Source organism: Hydra vulgaris, chromosome 14 (assembly GCF_038396675.1).
Source record: "Hydra vulgaris chromosome 14, alternate assembly HydraT2T_AEP".
Lineage (NCBI taxonomy): Eukaryota > Metazoa > Cnidaria > Hydrozoa > Anthoathecata > Hydridae > Hydra > Hydra vulgaris.
Window position 1 is genome coordinate 28136083 of NC_088933.1, and position 21418 is coordinate 28157500.

At 28.4% G+C, this 21418-nt stretch overlaps 1 protein-coding gene across 2 annotated transcripts in view; it reads right to left on the minus strand.

Annotated features, from left to right (window-relative positions):
* The window catches only part of LOC100200623 (scm-like with four MBT domains protein 1), an 81221-nt gene that overhangs the window by 42315 nt on the left and 17488 nt on the right, over positions 1-21418 (minus strand). Inside the window, exons 2-4 of one of the 2 annotated variants that reach the window (XM_065817765.1) lie at positions 16427-16503; positions 6305-6399; positions 3150-3387 (exon numbers count right to left, since the gene is read on the minus strand). In XM_065817765.1, the coding sequence (XP_065673837.1) occupies positions 3150-3387; positions 6305-6399; positions 16427-16503 (410 nt within the window). The remainder of the gene's footprint in view (positions 1-3149; positions 3388-6304; positions 6400-16426; positions 16504-21418) is intronic. The other variant, XM_065817766.1, reaches the window with a different exon arrangement.

Below are 21418 nucleotides of genomic sequence, written 5' to 3' on the forward strand. Positions count from 1 at the left end.
TATAAATCAGCTGAACAAACACAGTTTACACGAAATGAAAAATTTACAGATTAACTTTTTCAATAAGACAATAAAAGTAGCCATACATGGGTTGGATGAAGGATTCACTGAACTGAATCATTTGTGTGGAACATTTGGTTTCCTTTTTAATATTAAGATTGTTGATAAAGAAGGGTTAAGGACTAGTTGTGAAGAATTGAAAACAAAACTGGATAGAAAGGGGAGAAGTGATATTGACAGCTGAGAACTTTTCACAGAAATTTTGAATATTATCAACTTACTACCAGTTGATGTAATATCACCAATTGAAGTGCTTCAATATATTACCAAGAAAAATATGACAGAGCATGAGATAAGCATTAGTCTAAAGTATGAGGAAATAATAAGAGAGTTTGCAATAATTAAGGCCAGAAAGATTGCATTGTAAAATTGGAAGAATATGTCAAGTTGTAAAAGTTTTTCCTGAAATAAAGTAATAATACTACATTGTAATAATATACATTAAAATCAGTAAAAAAAATTGTTGGGGGCCCCACAAGAAAGTCTGCCTGGGGCCCCAAAATAGGTCTGCACAGCACTGGGTTGATATAATTAGATGAATTTTAGAAAGATTGTACAAATAACTAGTTAATATACTTGGGTCAAAAAAAAATTAGAAAGATGCTGAGTTTTTAATACTTTTAGAAAATCTGGAAGAAAACAAACAAAAAAACCATGCTTTTGAAAAAACTTTAGGCATACCTTAAGTTCTAAAATGCATAAAATGCCCTTGTTTGGTTTATTTTTAAGTTCTCCAAACCAAATATTCTAAGTATATGTAATAGTTTGAATTAGATAATCTTTAAAAATAATAAATTTTTAATAACTATTATACCATTAGTAATTATTGTTAATTGCTATTAATGAATTCTAAAATATAAGTCTTCCAAATATAAGTTAACATATTTTAGGCATGTTAAACAACACGTGTTGAAACTCATTTAAAAAAAGATTTAATACTGTTTTTCCTAGCATGGATTGAGTGGAAAACTCAATTAAACCTTTTTTAAATGAGTTTCAAAGTTTGAAACATGCCTAAAAAACATATTAAAAAAGTACTAATAAGTTTTTTAGACGTGTTAAACATGTATTGTATTTACTGGGAAAATAATCTTCTTCTAAATCATTTGGTTCATAATTTAAGTTAATTAAGTGTAAAAAATTTAAGTTTATTAAGCTAACTTAAGGAGTCTGTAAATATACAGTGTCTCAAAAAATTATCCAACCAAACAATTTTTTTCAAAAAACAAATGTTTACCCTCTAAATTATACTACAAACAATGAATAAGGGTAATTTGTCTGTCATTTTAGTTCTATTGGAAATAGGATGTTATTTAGTGTGCATATTTTTTAATTCATGCTTCAGTTGGTTTATTATTTTTCCTAAAAGAAACTAAGTGTTGGATTGGCTTGTAAAAAAATTATCATACTAAACGACATTTGGGTAAGTTTAGATAATTCTATGTGAAATTTGTTGAAATTTTTAAGCAAATTTTTATACAAATAATGAAATTGCATAACAAAAAACTTAAATTATTTTTTTTTAGTAAAATGGCTGGAGGTAAACATCACTGGACTGTTGCTCAAAGAAATTTAGCTGCCAATCTAGTCAATCAGGGTAAAACTTTTGCCAGGTGCAGCAAGAGACTGGAATTCATCATAATACAGTATCCGACATAATGAAGAAGTATAATTTGATTGGAATAACAGCCACAATAGAAAGCCAGGGTTGTAAAGAGAAGACTCTTTAAGGGTTTTGATAGAAACTTAATTAGACAAATAAAAAAAAAAACACTTTGTTTTTGCTCGAAAACTAGCTAAGCAAGCTGAAGAGGATATGGAATCAAATTATCCCATCAGACAATCAGAATTCGTATCCAAGACCATAGATTTCAAGGATGACTAAGTAAGAAACTAGTAAGAAACACAAGAAAAAAAAATTGGAGTTTGCTAAGAAGTTCAAAAACATGCCGTTAAGTTTCTGGAAAAAGATCCTGTGGAGTGGCGAATCCAAATTCAACATGAAATCATCAGAAGCTAACAAATTAGGCTGTGTGAGAGGAGCTGTCAAGCATGGTGGCGGTAACAATACAAGCATGGTATGTGGTTTAATGGCTTGGAAGGGTGTTAGAAAACTCAAATTTATTGATACTACAATGGATCAGGTGCAATACAGAAACATATTAAAGCAAAATTTAAAGTCATCTGCTCAAAACTGGGGCTAAGATCTGATTTACATTTCAGCAAGATAATGATCCCAAGCATACAGCCACTAAAACTAAGGAATGGTTTGCTGAAAATAATGTTGAGGTCTTGGAATAGCCCACGCAATTACTGGACCTTAATTCCATTAAGCATTTTTGAGAAATTTTGGACCAAAAAATGAAGATCAATCATTTTCCAAAAACAAGAACCTCAAAGTAACAATTGAAGAAACCTGGGAAAAGATCCAACCAGAAGAAGCAAAATCTTTAGTTGAATTAATGCCTAGACGTCTAGAAGCTGTAATCCAATCAAAAGGAGGCTGTATCCAAGAAAAAGAAGGCTGTGTCCAAGCAAAAGGAGGCCCTACAAAATAATAAAATAATTGTTTTGCTATTTAATAATTTATTATGAAACAAAAAAATTGGCCAAATATTTTTTTGACAATAAAAAAACAACTTAAGATTCTTTATTTTAAGACTGAGAACTGTGTGATATTTGACGCCAAAATAAATAAAATCTATTTAAAAACATGTTCTTTTATTATTATTTATTTTGAGTTCACCAAAAAAGTCTAAAATTACAAAAAATATAGCACTTTTTTATTAGTAAAAATTTTTAAAAATTGTCTGGTCAGATATTTTTTTGAGACACTGTATAAAATGGTTTACTTTCAATAAACCAGTTAAATCTTCCACTAAAACTGTATCCTTTATTGATCAAATAAAAGTTGATAATATTTTATAAAATGTACAGTACAATATACTATAAGTAATAACCTAATACAAGCGAAAACTAATACTCTAAAAAAATAATTTTAAACTGCAAACTATACTTGGAGTGAAACTTTTTTTCTAAAGTTTTTTTTTATAAATTAGTATTAAACATAGAATTTATAAAACACATGCCTTTCGGGGGTTTTAAAGCTTGTTTATTTCTTGCACACCATCCCACAGGATGAATGTCATCTGACAAAGTATTTAGCCAAAAATCTGATTTGCTATCATCAAATCCTTCATAACGAACTAGTATTAAAGGTGCTGCTTTTCTGATCACAAATGCTAACCAATATGTCTTGAGGTAGTCTCTGTTTGGAACTTCTAATTTCATGCCAGGTTGAAAACCACAAATGCATTCTGGGATGACCTGAAGATAAGTAAGAATTATAATTTAAAAAAATAAATATTCAAACATATAAAAAATAAAGTTAGCAGTGATAATAAGTTGATAGAAGTCATAAGCTGTGACTGCTTTGAAAAGCAAGAAAGTGGTATTGAACACATAGCATAGTTAACTCTTGGTAAGTTTGGATTATCCTACTGCCACAGGTAAAGCCTTGAAAGTATCTAATGGTTCTGCTGTTTCTCTTTTTTGCAAGGTAATATTTCAAACAAGAGCAACTCTGTTGAATAAGAAATTGTGTCAAGAAGAATATTTTGTTATTTCACAATCATACCTGCAAATATTTCCTTTCCTAGATTAAAATTCTTGCGGCTTAAACTAAATACCCTTTGTTCTTTTGGTATAAAGACCATCAACAAAGTTTCAACTCAAATTTATCAAAAAGGAACAATTCTGGTTGCACAATACTTTATTACTTTTCTAGAACTTTAACTTCTCCTTTGAAATAAGGAGAAGTTGAAATATACTGGCACTAAACAAATAAAAGGATTGAACAAATGTGATTTATAATAATCTGAGCATATGAACATTAGATTAGGCTTTTACCAACTTTTTAAATTTACAGATTAATCTGTATAAAAAGCATAAGGTAAATATTAGTGAAATCTGTAAAAAATAAAACAATCTTATTAAATACTCATATTAACTTTTTTCTTAAGTATACCTGAGCTTTGAGGAAACAAAGTGTATCAAGTAAGTTGTCATTCATTCTGGATCAAATTGTTGTCACAAGTAACTTAGCAACAGAAAAGGTCCAATCAAACTCAATACTTGCTGGAGAGATTTTCAGTGTATTGAACAAAAGTTCAAGATTAGCAGTTTTCTTTCCAATAACTTCAGAGACCAACATTTCTTATGAAATGGCTTTGAATTTGTCATTTGAAATGTGGCGCTGTTTTTGGCCTGAATGCTGAATTGCATCTTGAAATTTGACTTTAAGTGAAAGTGGATTTTTGTCAAGATTCTATGAGCTGCACACAATTTTTGAACGAATTCTAAGTCATCTGGATTTGTTGGTAAGCCTAGAATTTTTGGCAGTCTTTTGAAGTACAGAATTTGAAGGCATTTTGAAAACTTTATGTTCTTCAATGTCGGATAAACATTCTGGATTTGGAAAGATATCTGTACAAGCTTACAAGATTGCTTTACTTTCATTTTTGGAATAAGAATGTTTTCATCAGTAAAATCACCAAGAAAACTGACTTGTCAGTTTTCTTGGTGACTCCACTGATGTCAACATGTATCAGATTCAGATTTGTCATTGCTGACTTAATCTTCATCACTTGATACTTGCAATGCGTTATTGATTTTTTGGAAAGACTTCCTGTACAGCACTTCTTAAACTGCCAAATGCTGTTTAAGACTGGGAGCTACACGTTTAATGCTCAGTTAGAACCAGTTTTCCAACTTAACCATCATGGAAGCTCTATCTGTAATTGAGCAGACAATTCTGTTGCCAAGTCGCATTTGGCTGCTTTTTCTGTATTCAGCCAACATTGGGCCGCTTTAACTGTGACAAATGCTACAGCTTTTTCAGCCAGCAGAGATCCAGAAATCCTTGTCAAGCCAAGATTCCAGCATGTGGGTTTTTGATGAATATTAATATTCATTTACCTTCATTTTTTCAAAGAAGTGTACTCATCCAGTGTGATTGAAAAGCATTTTCAAACTTTCAATAATAATTCAAGCATTTTAATGGTTCATACACCAGCTGCAAATTTTTTAACTAACTGGAGATTTTTTGGAAAGTTACACCCGTTTTTACTTTTTGCAGATTGAATGAAAGAATTATTAATGATGGCATGGAAACTAAATTCATTCAGTACTGTAAGTCTTTTGTTGTCAACTTTTTCTGTGTTTTGTTATAGTAAAAGTTAAATAGTTAAATTCATTCAAAAATCTAATGGTAGATGACCTTAGGTGAAAACTTTAAAGGTTCTGAGTCTGACTTATAAATCCGAATTTCATTCTTAGTAAAAATAATTCAAAAGTGTTATCAGGGTTTGTACTATTCTGAAAAGTATTTATTGCTGACAACTCTGTAAAACTTATTTTCAATTGAGTTTTGATTTCCGTACATCAATTTTACATAACTGTTTTATCAATTATAAACAGAAAATTAAAATCTTATCACTAGAATACCTTTGAAACCATAATCGTCAATAAAGGATTTTGATTAGCTGAAAGTTCTCACAAGCACATCAACTCATAATTATAGTTAAAAAGTTAAAAGTTATCATTAGGTCTATATAAGCATTCAGGAAAATATTTATCTTTACCACAAACTACAACTGCCCAAACCTTGCTAGAAGTCAAAATTTTATTATTTAATTCATATTAAATTATACTTATTTTAACATAGGGAGGAACTCCTCTTTTTTTTTTTAATCACTTTTATCTTATATTTTTATTATTATTAATCACTTTTATTTTTACCAGAGACATATTTTTAAACCAAGTTTTAGTGACTCTGTTCAACATGGATTATTTGTATCACACAATAATCTGAATTCATATATTTTGTTATCATATTTTCATATAAATTTTATTACATATATTATCAAGTGAAATTAAGTTTTACAATGTCTCTATTTTTCCTTGAAGATCGAACTTTGTTGTTTTTTGAACTTGAGGATTTGATTTACACAAATTACATATCAAAAGAGGGAGCTAGGGCCCTAGCTATTATCAAGATGGTATCTTTTCTTCCTGAAAACAAAGCCCAATAATCTTTTCTTTTAAATCAGGACTCAAGTATTTATTTAAAAAAAATAAGTTTAAAAATCAAATACTACTATAATTTATATTTTAAATTAAAACATATAAAATAAATTAGAAATATTATCATTAAAAATATTTAAAAAGTAATGAATATTTTTACATGTTTAAAGATTGTACTTGGAACCGCTGTTGAGTTAGACTTTTGTAAATAAACTTGCCAGTCAAATACCTCATCAATAACAGGGTCATTTGGATCTAAATTAATATGTATAACATATGTTTTATTCCATATATTGTATATGCTTATATAAAAATATATATAAAAACAATAAATAATTTAGTGTTAAATTATGACTTTCTTTCTTTTAAAAAACAACTGAAAAAATGTTTTAAGACTAATTCAAAAGATTTTTAAACATTACAAAAAAGCTGACAACACTACAGACTAAAATTTAAATTAGGTGTAACAAATAATGAATATATATATATATATATATATATATATATATATATATTTATAAATAAATAAATAAATGTATATATATATATATATATATATATATATATATATATATATATATATATATATATATATATATATATATATATATATATATATATATATATATATATATATATATATATATATGCTCTATAAACTTTATCTTTTCTCTTCCAGTTACTTCAAACTCTAATAGTGGTTCCTTGCAACCTTGTTGGAAGTGAAAATGTTTAAAAAAAATGTATATATATATATATATATATATATTTATATTTATATATTCAGGCTTTGGCAGGAGTATATGACTGCATAGGGCAGTGAAAACCCTAACTAAAACAGACTTTGGCAAACAGGCTACACAAGCTGTTAGCTAAGTTTGTTCTAGTTAAGCTTATTATGATCAGTTCCATTTTTTTTGTTTTGCTCTGCTGTGTTCCAATACATTTTTGTTCCAAGTTGTTTCTTTACTCAAAGAGTTCTTTTAGTTTTATGTTCAGGTATAGCCAGACCAATGAATTTGCAAATGAAAAAAATAGAAGAAAAGCAATACTTTTTTTTTCTTGTGTAAAGCATGAGATCAAAAAAAAGAGAAGTGGAAACCACTTTTAAAATAAATTACTAATACATTAAAAAAAAAAACAATAACATTATAATCAAGTAATGATATTAGTTGTCAAAAAACATAAAAAAAAAGAAATTTAAATTACAATTTATTAAACTCTCATTGAAGCAATTTGAAAATCAGATAAAAAATCTTGCACATACGTGAAGAAAATCCATTATGGATGAAGAAAATCCATCTATATCTACTGATGGAAGGATTATAAAATGATATATCTACTGTTGGAAGGGTTATAAAATGATATATCTACTGATGGAAGGGTTATAAAATGATATATCTACTGATGGAAGGATTATAAAATGATATATCTACTAATGGAAGGATTATAAAATGATATATCTACTGATGGAAGGATTATAAAATGATATTTCTACTGATGGAAGGATTATAAAATGATACATCTACTGTTGGAAGAGTTATAAAATGATATATCTACTGATGGAAGGGTTATAAAATGATATATCTACTGATGGAAGGATTATAAAATGATATATCTACTGTTGGAAGGATTACAAAATGATATATCTATTGTTGGAAGGGTTATCAAATGATATATCTACTGTTGGAAGGATTATAAAATGATATACCTAGTGTTGGAAGGGTTATAAAATGATTTTGTCCATCAAATGAGCTAATGGATCAGGAAGAAAAAAAATAATCAATAAATCAGCGGTAAAAAAGATTCATTGTTCTTTTGAATGAAATATAGGTTTGTCTAACAGAGAAAGTGCTGAAAGGTACAACTTTTCTGATTTTTTGGTAAGGAAAGTAAAGAATTACTACAATTACAAGTCTTTCGAGTAATTGAATACCCAAATTCTTCTGACAAACTAAATTCCACTGCCAAACCACTAGCACAAAAACTTTATACCCAAGTTTAAAAAAATTGAATAGCTGCATTTTGATGTACGACAAAACTTACATAAAATATGATTTTAGTCAACATCCTGGTGACAAATATTATACTTCAATAGATTGTGGCAGTGAAAGCAACAAGTATAAATTCAAACTTGTGGACAAATATGGCAAAAAATTGCTCTTATGGAAAGCAATTTGTAGTTGTGGAAAAAAGAGTAGAGCTTTTGTGATATTATCAACTTTAACATCAGAAATTTATATTCAAGAAGCAAAAACAAACAAATTTATTCTTTGTGGCTGGTGAGCACCGACTTCTTCCAATGTACACTACAACGACAAAACGGACATTAGGCTATCCCGCTGGATGTGGTTCTGGCGCTCAATAACCTAATGGCTACGCTAACACTCACGCACACGTTCATTCGGAAGCTCCACAATGCACATCGGATCAGCGCTCGCTGACTATGTGCTCGGATCTAAAATCTCACTCCATAGCACATCATTCCACACCAGCACGGGGCAGTAGCTCTTTTGACTAAGAGCTATGGCTTGTGGCCTACGGCGACTAATGTGTGCATTCGATCAATTGAAATCCATTCTGTAGGTCTTACATCTGGCTCTGATGTGCTAGCCCATAAGCGCAAGAAGTGAGTGTGTTTAGCTTTCTATTCACCCGATTTGAAAGTGAACGAAAACATAACGAGACCAGACGAGACGACCAAACGGTACATACTAATGCACTACACCATCACACCTGTAGACATCAACAGTCTCTAAAATCAGTATATCAAATATTTGTTCTTTGTTGCATATGTTCAACACTCAGAGTGACTAGAGCATTAGTTGTTCCTCCCCATACCCCCTTATCGTCTATTCTTTGTTTTTCTACTTCACAAAAGTCTTGCCACACATTATATATTTTCTTATGATTTTTTTTTTTTATTCAATGACACCACCTACAATCTGTTTTTATTTTCACATCTCCCAGGTCTACGTAACTGGACGGCTCCGTTGGTCACTTTTTGCGACCATTGTGTCGCATAAACAAACAAAAAAGCCTTCAAAAGCAATTTTTGCCACTTATTCAACTGCATGTTTGGTCTGATTTAGCTTTGTGTCACTATGCTAAAAAAACTTTGGAGTGGTATAAATTGAGAAAAGTTAATTTTGTACCCAAAAAGCTCAACTTACCAAATTGCCCACAATTTCGGCCCATCGAAAAATATTGGGGTATTAGCAAAGGATATTTGCATAAAACAAGCAAGACTATTAATTCAATACAAAAATTGCTAAAGTTATGGTCAACCATAGGCAAGAAAAAGACTAACAGTTGTGCAGAAATTAATGGGCACTATCACCAGTAATGCACAATTATTTTCTAGAAATAAAAAAAATTTTTGTAACTAAAAGTATTTCTATACTTTTTAATTTCTCAACTTTGAATAAAAATAAAAAAATTTATAAAAAAACAGTTATTTTAAATGTTTTTGAAAAGATTTTTCTTTCTCATTATTCTCGATCTCCTGCTTTATTTAAATGTGTGTTTATCATGTAATAAATCAAACTTATGCTATTTAAGTTCATTTTTTTAAATGAAATATTTAATCTTTTTACTGGTAGCAACCCACATAATTAAGGTCTGCCATGCCAACCTTTTGTAAACATATTTACATAAAATTGTCAAGTTGATTATGGTTTTCCGTAATTTTTAATAATGTATTAAAGTTTTTTTTTATGTTTAATTGTTTTTTTCATGTAAATGTTATTAATAGTTTTTTAAAATAACTTTTTTAATCTACAAAAAATTATCTGTTTTGGATTAAATAACTTTGTCCCTGCAATGTGAAAAAAAAAAGCGTTAAAGAAATTTGTCTTTAACGCTTTTTTTTTGGTTCTACTTTGTTGGTTTCTTGAATTTTTGTTATTTTCAATAATTGCAACTAAATTACTTTATTGTTAATCCAACCAATATTGTTAATATTGTTAACATCTATTAATGTTAACATCATGTTAAATCTAACCAAAATTGTTAATATTGTTAACATCTGTTAATATTAACATCATGTTAAATCTAACCAAAATTATTAATATTGTTAACATCTGTTAATGTTAACATCATGGTAAACCTAACCAAAATTGTTAATATTGTTAACATCTGTTAATGTTAACATCATGTTAAACCTAACCAAAATTGTTAATATTGTTAACATCTGTTAATGTTAACATCATGTTAAATCTAACCAAAATTGTTAATATTGTTAACATCTGTTAATGTTAACATCATGTTAAACCTAACCAAAATTGTTAATATTGTTAACATCTGTTAATGTTAACATCATGTTAAATCTAAACAATATTGTTTATATTGTTAAAATCTGAAATTGTTATCCTTCAATTAAAAAAATGAGAACTTAAATTTTTGTGGTAAAAACAATACTTAAAATTTTTCATTAAAACTCCTGAAAATAGAAAATAATCAGTTTTTTCAAATTCTGATTCATTCCTAACAAAGCTGTGAGCAACCATTATTAAGTTGGGAGTTCATAGAAAAAAAAGAATAGTCATAGAGCAAAGAAACGGTTGACAGAAGATTTAAATATTTATAGGTTGTAAGAGTCAGGAAAACATGAAGATGGGAGAGAGTTCCAAAGGATTGAAGTGCCAGAAAAAAAACTAGATGAGAAAGGTTTTTAGAGCATGCAGGGTTAGATACAGTAAACGAATGAGACTTTGCTGAATGACGAGTCAAGGGAGATTGAGATTTAGTTGATGGAACTAGAAATTATAGCTCCTTTGAGCAGCGACCATGATAGTTTTCGTAAAAAAGAGAAAGAGATGCAACTTTATGACAATGGGGAAAAGGCTCAAGCTTAACAAATAGAGCAGGTCTGCCTATGTTTACAATGCATTTTTTGATCTTGTCTAGAAGAGAAAGAGCATCATTAGAAGAACCAGCCCAAATATGAAAACAGTATTTTATACAGGAATGAATAAGAGATTTGTAGAGGTAGAGAATAGAATCAGGAGTAAGAAAATGGTGAGCAAGATAAGGAGAAGCAACTTTAGCGGATGATAACTTAGCAAATGATTGTATATATGGTTTCCATAAAAGGTCAGTAGTAAGCAATAATCCAAGAAGACATAAAGAAGAGGATTCAGTGAGAGGGTAGCTATTCATTAATATAGGAATGTCAACAATATTGTGGTATTGTTGTTTACAGTAAATTACTGAGTTTTAATGGAGTTAAAATTTACAAGCCACTGTGAGCCCCAATCTGTTACACAAGCGAGATCAGATTCAAGATCGGCTGCCTGTTCTAAGCAATCGAAAAGAGAAGACTTATTCTGAAGACAAGGGATAAAGTTGAGTCATCTGCAAAAATAGCTACTTTAAATGTAAGGTTGTAGGGAAGTTCATTAATGCAGATAAGAACCAATACAGGACCAAAGATAGAACCTCGAAACCAGAACCAGAAGTTACTGGGAATAAAGAAGAGTGTTGGCCTTCAAGGATGACTTTAATATAGAAAGAAATGATTCGATAATCTCAAAAACTTTCCCAGATACACCATATGAACCAAGCTCATGGAAAAGACCAGCATGCCAAACTTTGTCAAAAGTTTTAGATATGTCAAAAGCAGTAGCCTTAGTCTCACTGCCTCCATCTAATACACAATAAAATCTTTCAGTCACAGCAGTCAGCCATAGAGCAAGAGGATCAAAAACTGTATTGATTGTTCAACAGTAAATTATTTGATTCAAGATGAGATGTTTGTTGATCAAAGACCTTGCTAATAAAAGAAAGAAGACTGATCAGATGATAATTGGAGGGGTCAGAATGTTCTCCAGAGTTTTTGAAAATTGGAAAAACATACTATTTTCCAGCAAGCAGAAAAACAAGACTCACTTATTTAATAGTTAAGAGAGAATTGAAGAGATTTCTGGAGAACATATAACTTTAGCAATAAAAGCTAGAATGATTTGAATGTCTAACAATGGGTTAACCTGTTTAATTGGAATGGAAGGAAGAGAATGGCCATAAGATTTAAAAGTCGAATTTGAAGAAAACTTCTTTGCAAATAGTTCTGCCTTATCTTTGGGAGAGGTAATAAGACCAATCTCATGAATGAGGGATGATATGTTAAACCTACCCTTGTTAATCACCCTGGTGAAGATTTTCTAAATGTCTCTAGAGCCTAACTTTTGAAATAAGATACAGGATTTTGTAAACTGAGAATAATAGAGCTTAGCATCAGACAACACTTTCTAAAATTAATTTCTTGCAATAATAAATAGTAGTTTGTTCTCAAGAGAGTTCTTTGTAACATAGGCCTTAAGTGGCCTCGACAATGCACACCAAAAGCATTAACAAAGACACTATCCATGCACAATATGACACTGCTAATACTCTAATAATTTGCAATTGTTGATGGAATCAGCCTCTCTGAGAGCTGCCAAAGAGTTGAGGGAACCTTACTACCAGCCATCCTCAGTACCATTAAACTGAGTTATGGAACTGTACTCTCATTAGGAGATAACAAGAAAAGTTACATACACTATCAAGGCAGCTCAAGAAAAAACTTACGAGTAAAGTCAAAAAGATCCAGCATTCACCATCCTAGGCAGGAAACAATGTAACACAGGTTTACATCTATGCCAGGCTTATAGATGAAGGAGTTCGAGGCTGGTTAGCAAATATATTTTGCTTACCACTTAAGTCTTTGCCTAGGAGGCTTTCTGCAAGACAATAGCTGGATGCAGTTAACATCTGCCCAAGATGAGTATTTTTATCAAGACACATCTCTAGCTTTTACTCAACCAAGAACCCCATGGTAGGGGATTTTTAAATCGAAGTTTTTTTTCTTAGCCTTTGTCCAAAAAAACACACTCTTAAAAGCAGCAGGGTATGGGGCAGGTAGTACTGGGTTACATGATACCTATAGCAGGGTGATTGTGATGATTTTGAACCTGACCTAGAGTAGTTAAAAGGAGTTACTTTCTGTAAACAGTACTTTAAAGCATCAGGCATGATATCTTGGAAATGAAATAGGAAAAACATTACATCTAACAAAATACTAGAGGTGAGCATTGGTTTTTTAACTGGAGTCACTAGTTAGTTACTGAGCTCACACTACATCAGAGATTTAAATAGAACACAAATATACATAAAGTAACTAACTGGTGAATAAACACCGTGCTAAAGAACACAATACACATAAAGTAGCTTATGTGTGAGTCAAGACCACGCCAGAGCTTTAGACAGAACACAAACATACATATAAAGTAAATTACAGGTGAGCCAACACAGTAACTAAGGCCCCTCCAACTATATAAAAGACACACAAAAAACAAACAAAAATTTTACTATAGGCATGACTGATATTAGATAGTACTGATAACAGGAAGCAAACTCTTTCCAGCCTTTGCTTAGAGAGCGAATCCCAGGTAGGAGGACATGGAACAGGTTACACTGGGTTACATGTTGCCAGTAGCAGGGTGATCATGAAGACCATACACCTGACCTGTACATATATATATATATATATATATATATATATATATATATATATATATATATATATATATATATATATATATACATATATATATATATATATATATATATATATATATATATATATATATATATATATATATATATATATATATATATATATATGTATATATATATATGTATATATATATATATATATATATATATATATATATATATATATATATATATATATATTTAAACAACTTTAAAAAGTATTCTACACAATAGAGTGCTCAATGTTCTTAAAAGAACAGAGCAATTATAAATTAGTAGAAAATCACTTAACTAAATTTTTTTCCATTTGACACTGTTTCATCAACAAAGATTCATCAGAAATGATGAATCTTTGTTGATGAAATTTCTGATGAATCTTTGTTGATGAAACACAGTGTCAAATGGAAAAAAATTTAGTTAAGTGATTTTCTACTAATATATATATATATATATATATATATATATATATATATATATATATATATATATATATATATATATATATGTATATATATATATATATATATATATATATATATATATATATATATATATATATATATATATATATATATATATATATATATATATATATATATACATACATATATAGGCACACATATATAGACACGTTTGATTAGTTTTTTTTTGTTTTTTTTAAAGTTTTGATTTTTACTTTTGAAAACCTTTGTGCCAACCTAATGCTGACCAACCTAATGCTGACCAACTTAATGCTGACCAAAAACAGGGTAAGGTTGTCAATAAATGGTTGCCTTTTTCCTGATTCCGAGGACTGTGATAGTATCACATTAGAAATATTACAGTAAACTGGGGTAAGAGTAAACAAAACAAAAAAAGTGAACGATTTTGCAATTTTGTTTCTTTTGCATTTATTGAAAGCTAAAACAAAAAATCTTTAAAAATGCAAGGTACCGTTTTGTAGAGAATTTTGTGCTCTATCTAAAGGTGTAAAAATTATTTTTAAAAATTTAATTTTGCCTTAGCAAACCTCAAAATTCTCACCCTCGTAAAAAAATTTTTTTTTCTAAATAATCAACTTTAAAACTCCCAAAACTAAAATTAAATTTTACTAAACAAAAAAGGCTGTTATAATTATATATTATTAGAAAATTTTATGACGATCAAGATTCTCTTTTCAAAATTGAATTTGCTAGCTCTGGAAAAAAGTTATGAGCAAAAAACCAATATAAATGTTTCTTGGGGGAAGAGTAAACATGCTAATTGCTCACACTTATGCATTAAGATGAGCGCGGTTAAACTAATTAATAGTTATTAATTATTTAAAACGTAAATAAATATAGTCACATTTTTTAGATAAATAGCCTTTGCTATTTATCTAAAAAATTTTGCTATTTACCTAAAAAACTACAAATTGCTCAAACATTTCAAGTACCATCTCAGCCTGCTTTATCATCTTCATCCAAGCCTGCTTCATCATCCTCAACTGAGCCTGTTTCATCATCTTCATGCAAGTCTGTTTCATCATGATCAACCGAGCCTGCTTCATCATCCTCATCCCAGACTATATTATCATCTAACATCAGTCAGCATCAAACTCCAACAATTTGCCAACTTCAAAATTTAACAACAATACCAGTGACTCCTGCTTAAACGTATCAAATGTTGCAACACTTCACAGAAAGACTTGAAGGCAATTTGAAAAATGTTTTACAGCGCCACCATATTGACACCCAAAAAAACTCCAAAAGAGTCAGCACTCCGAGAGTTCAAGCCCATGTAAGTACATCTGAGGCCAAGACATGTAAGTACATCCTTGCCCGAGAGTTGAAGCCTATGTAAGTACATCTGAGGTGCTCAAGAAACTACAGCAAGACGATGAGGCCAAAAAGTCAAAGCAATTAAAGAAACGCAAAATCCACTTCAGTGAAGCTTCAGATGAAACTCAGCAAGTGCAACGTTTAATAAAAACCGAGACAAGACAAAGATATCAAGAGGTGCAAAAAGTGTCACAGAGTTTGGGAAGAAGCATCACCAACTCAAAACAAAATGTGGTACCAATGTGAAGCTTTTAGTTGCAAGTCTTGGGTTTGTCAATCGTGTTTACCCAAAAAATACAAAATTGGTGAAGAATTTTTGCATAAAAAAATGCTGCGAACCTGCTTCTGCTGATAAAATAACTTTTTTCTTTTAATTAAGAAATAGTTTTTTTCGTATATTAGATGAAAATAGTTTTTTATAAACTTAACTTCTAACAAGATTAGTTTTCATTTTATTTTTAATTAAGTTTGTTTGATTTTTTTAATACCCTTATTTAGTTTTGATTTTCTTAATGTCTTAAAAAATTGTTATTAAAAATTAACTAGTTTACTTTTCCCCAATTATAAGGGGAAAAGTAAACGCTTTTTTTCTTCATAAAAATCAATTTTTTTAAAGATTTAAAAAATATTTTTTCTTAATTTTTATATATTTATACTATGTAAAAAATTCTCTTTAAAACAAGACAAAAAAATAAACATAAAACATTTTTTCTTTAAAAAAATATTTGAATTTGAAGCTAAACCGTTACTCTTACCCCAGTTTACTCTATACAATAAGTTACATTTATGACATAAAAAATGTATTTATAATATTCTTATATGTAAGAAATACCATCTTTAACCATAAATAACAACGCAATAAAAGTATAAAACAAGTTAAAAAAAAAAGCATTTGTCACAAGTAAACATTTAAAAAATGTTTAATAAAACTTTATTAAAAAGTTATTTACCATTATCAGGTTTTATTCTTTTATTACCGTTTGGATTTGCACCATCTAATTTACGCTTTTTCTTTTCATTTTCAAAACTAAAAGAAAAAACTGTGTACTTAAATCAGAATGCAACAACAAAAGCAACAAAATGAATTATATGTGAAAATATTTGTATTTAATCGCATTAAAAAAATTACTTTTGTTTATTTGGCATAAAAGAACTAAATTAGCTTTATATGTATTACCTAAGGACTAAATTTTAAATAATTTATTTTCTTTTTTTTATTTTCTTGGATTTGTATAATCAACTAAACTACTTTTGAATCAGAGTTAAAGTAAATATGTTTTGATGTTGTTAAGTTTTAAAAAGGAGAAAAATAAAAGAAGTATTTCAAGATATAATATAAAGCAAAAAAACATATACTGTTCTTTTGCATAGGATATAATTAATGATGGAATAAACCATGATATATTGCTATAAGACAACCCAATAGTTGCATCAATTTGAATATGTTCCCACCAATGAGTCTACTTGAATAATGAAATCAACTCTAATCTGTTAACATTTAATGAAAGCTGCTTCATGTGATAACATAAAGGAGGCTGTGACAGAGATTAGGAAAAATGTTTGTCCAACTGTAACTGAAAATAGTATTGCAGATAAAAAAAATTGTTAGTTTATGGTAAAAGTGTAATCATTTATCACTAAATGGCAAGTATTTAATGCTGAATTAATAAAAAAAATGACAATTGATTTTTATTTAAGTGTTTTTTTAATTATATAAAGCAGCAGCAGCAGTAGTAGCAGTAGTAGTAGTAGTAGTAGTAGTAGTAGTAGTAGTAGTAGTAGTAGTAGTAGTAGTAGTAGTAGAAGTAGAAGTAGAAGTAGAAGTAGAAGTAGTAGTAGTAGTAGTAGTAGTAGTAGTAGTAGTAGTAGTAGTAGTAGTAGTAGTAGTATATATTTGTTACAACAAAAGTAAAAATAATTGGCAAAATACAATTGCAGATTCCCAGATTACAATTAGTTTTTGTGAAGTTCATAGTGCAACTTCCACTAAGGAAAGCTGTGAGCCGTAGTAACATTGGAGCCTATCGAGGTTTGCTTTGAAACTATTGACAGTGGGAAAATCAATTACTTTATCTGGTAAGATGTTACATGCATTGAAAATGCAGTTGTTAAAAAAGTTAAAACAAGCTAAATTGTTGCTATATTTTTCACGGTGAAGTCTCTCTCTGTGATTTACTCTGGGTGGAAGACGTTGACTATGTCGATGTTATTATTAATCTTATATTTTTGAATGAGGTTACCTTGTTTACAATGGTCGACTAGAAAAGTTAGGCTAAGTTGTAAACATCTGGACATGTAGTCTAACTTTTTCAGTTTTGTCTGGTATCTTTGTGGCTCTGCGCTGTATTAGTTCATCCTTTACCAAATGAGGGTTTTAAGCTGGAAGCAGTAACATTCCTTGAAGCTGATTTTAGTATGAAACAAAATTGGATTTAAAAAACTTTTTAAGTTCTACTCTTCTTTAAGTATGAAGTTGGCAAATGTGGTTAATTTTTAAAAAACCTACAAAAATAAATTTTGTGAGATTTTTTGCATCTTCATTTAAAAATTTTTGTTTTATTTTTTTTACTTTTAAAAACTTTTTATATAGTAATTATCTACTGTCAGTGGTGGTTTTTTCATTCAGGCTTTTGTTTATTGCACCACTGTTACCTCAATAAATTCACACAAAAAACAGAACTGGAGACCTGAGAAACTATAAATAAAGACAAAAAATTTCAAACTTTGAACTCAAATTTTGAAATTAAAATATGAATTCAACGAAACAATTTTTAAAAAGTACTGTTAAGTAAATATTCTTGTAGTTTATTAGGTAAGTTTATAACACACTGCTAATTTTGGCGATGTGTTATAAACTTATCTTTGGCTAATTTTGAAAATATTACCTGCTTATTGACTAAAAATACCAAAACCTATCTGGAAAACATGGTTAGGTGCAAGTTTGGTTTATTTTTAAAATTTTTTATGTTATATTTATACATGTTCTAGTTTTAAACTATTTTATGTTGCATTGTGTTATGTACATCTTGCATAATATATGTTATGATAAATTTGTGTCGTGATGCAGTGGTTAGAGTTCTGAATCAGAACCAAGAGGTCCAAGTTTTGATGCCAGCTCCAATAAATGACATTAGTAAGAAAGGAAGCATGAACTTCCTAGTTAGTTCCTAGTTCCTTTTCTGAAGTGTTCTATGATAAGACTATAAGGACTTCTGGCAGCATCTTAATAACCACAAAAAAATAAAAAAAGTTAAAATTAACTCAATTAACTCCTTAAGGTACAAAAAGTACTACAAACAACCTTAGATAATACAAGATTTATTATACTTTCATTTTACTTAGGCTTTTTCTAAAGTATCAGTTGAGAGAATGAAGTTTGTTAAAGAATGGAGAAATTAGATAAAATATGTATATTATATTATATGGGGCTTTTTTGATTTATTATTATTTTAACAATAAATAATTATTTATTTTGCTTTACAGAAACATTCCATATGCTGTAGCTTAATTTAAACATTAAGTTAATTTCAGTAATGGAAGAAACTGTTATTATACCTGGGCATTTAATTAATGAAACAAATATTTTAGATAAGGAAAACGTCAACATCAGCTCAACTTTTTGCATAATAAAAGTTCTGCTAATAAGTCAGTGCACAAGACATTTTTTTCTCAAAAAACTGGAATTTAACAAAAATAATGATAGAGAAGTATTTGAAGTATTCAACAAGACTCCAAATATTGCAATAACCCTGTTAAATGATAGACATGGCAGACAGGTGGCTTTAGAGATGATATGACATTTTGTTTAAAACTTATTTATTGAATTTTTTAATCCAAAAATTTCACATTATAGAAAAAAACATGCACCAAACTTAAAATATTTTTATTTTGAACTTAATTTGCAGTCATAAAAAGGAAACTCTTTAGGAAGAGTTCTCTAAGTTTATTTAAGAGCTTATTATCAAATATCAGAACTTTCTCTGTTGATTTAGATAAAATTATTATATTGCCACACTTAAATTGCTTTAAATAATTAACTCTTGTTAGTGGGGTTTTGAGATACTAGACTCCAAAGTTGGGTTATATAAACTAGTTGTTTTATTATTTTTTAGGCATGTTCTCTTCATATTTCACCATTTTTTTACATTAAAGATTTTAAGTATTGTTTTTGCCACAAAAATTTAAGTTCTCATTTTTTTAATTAAAGGATAACAATATCAGATGTTAACAATATAAACAATATTGTTTAGATTTAACATGATGTTAACATTAACAGATGTTAACAATATTAACAATTTTGGTTAGGTTTAACATGATGTTAAAATTAACAGATGTTAACAATATTAACAATTTTGGTTAGATTTAACATGATGTTAACATTAACAGATGTTAACAGTATTAACAATATTGGTTAGATTTAAAATGATGTTAACATTAACAAATGTTAACAATATTAACAATTTTGGTTAGATTTAACATGATGTTAACATTAATAGATGTTAACAATATTAACAATATTGGTTGGATTAACAATAAAGTAATTTAGTTGCAATTATTGAAAATAACAAAAATTCAAGAAACCAACAAAGTAGAACCAAAAATTTTCAAGATAAAAATCTTTAACACTTTTTTTTTTCACATTGCAGGGACAAAGTTATTTAATCCAAAACAGACAAATTTTTTTAGATTAAAAAAGTTATTTTAAAAAACTATTAGTAACATTTACATGAAAAAAACAAATAAACATAAAATAAAACTTTAATACATTATTAAAAATTATGGCAAAACATAATAAACTTGACAATTTTATGTAAATATGTTTACAAAAGTTTGGCATGGCAGACCTTAATTATGTGGGTTGCTACCAGTAAAAAGATTAAATATTTCATTTTAAAAAATGAACTTAAATAGCATAAGTTAAATTTATTACATGATAAACACACATTTAAATAAAGCAGGAGATCGAGAATAATGAGAAAGAAAAATCTTTTCAAAAACATTTAAAATAACTGTTTTTTTATAAATTTTTTTATTTTTATTCAAAGTTGAGAAATTAAAAAGTATAAAAATACTTTTAGTTACAAAATTTTTTTTTATGCAAAATTTTTTTTTAATGCAACTTAAATTGCAGCAATTATTTTTTAATAAATGATATATACAGCGATATAATTTTAATAATAAAATAATAAACTAATAAACTTTTAATAAATAAAAATCTTTGCTTATTTTCTAAACATTTGACACAATCATATTTTGACTTTAACTAAATGAATAAAAACAATTTTGTTTTATTTCTTGAATACATAAAATGTTTTGCAAATAACAATTACATTTTTTTTTTTTTAAAAGTCAATAAGAGTAATACGAGTAATAAACTTAAAATATTGCAAGAAAAAAAGGCAAGCAATAGTTTACTTTTTTACCAGCAATTTTATACAAAATTTAATTTTTTTTAACAAAATGATTGATATACACTTTAGTTATTAAAATGCAATATTAACACTAGTGTTACAAAGTGTACATTAAAATTGTTTAACAATTTTAATGTACGCTTTGTTTAAAACTTGCTTATTGAACAATATATGATTTAAAGCTAAGCATTACATGGTTAAATTTAAGAAATATATCTTGCATATAAGCTAGTATATTCTAAGAGTACAAGCTTTAATGAATGTTCTGTCTCTCAAGTTATAAAATCAATCGTCATATAGAAACCAAACAACTAAATTTTTAAGAGTCAACTAAGTTAGTTAAAAATAAAGTTTTTAAAGTAATGTTTTATTGTCAGTTATCACTATATTTCCATGCAAAGGTGTGCCGCTACATCAACTAAAGTTTTGGGGAGCACATTTTTTTTCATTAATTAATTTTTTTTTATTCTTTTTTAAAAAAAAAATTAAAGTAAACAATTTAAGAATTATTGTGCACATATATATTAGGAA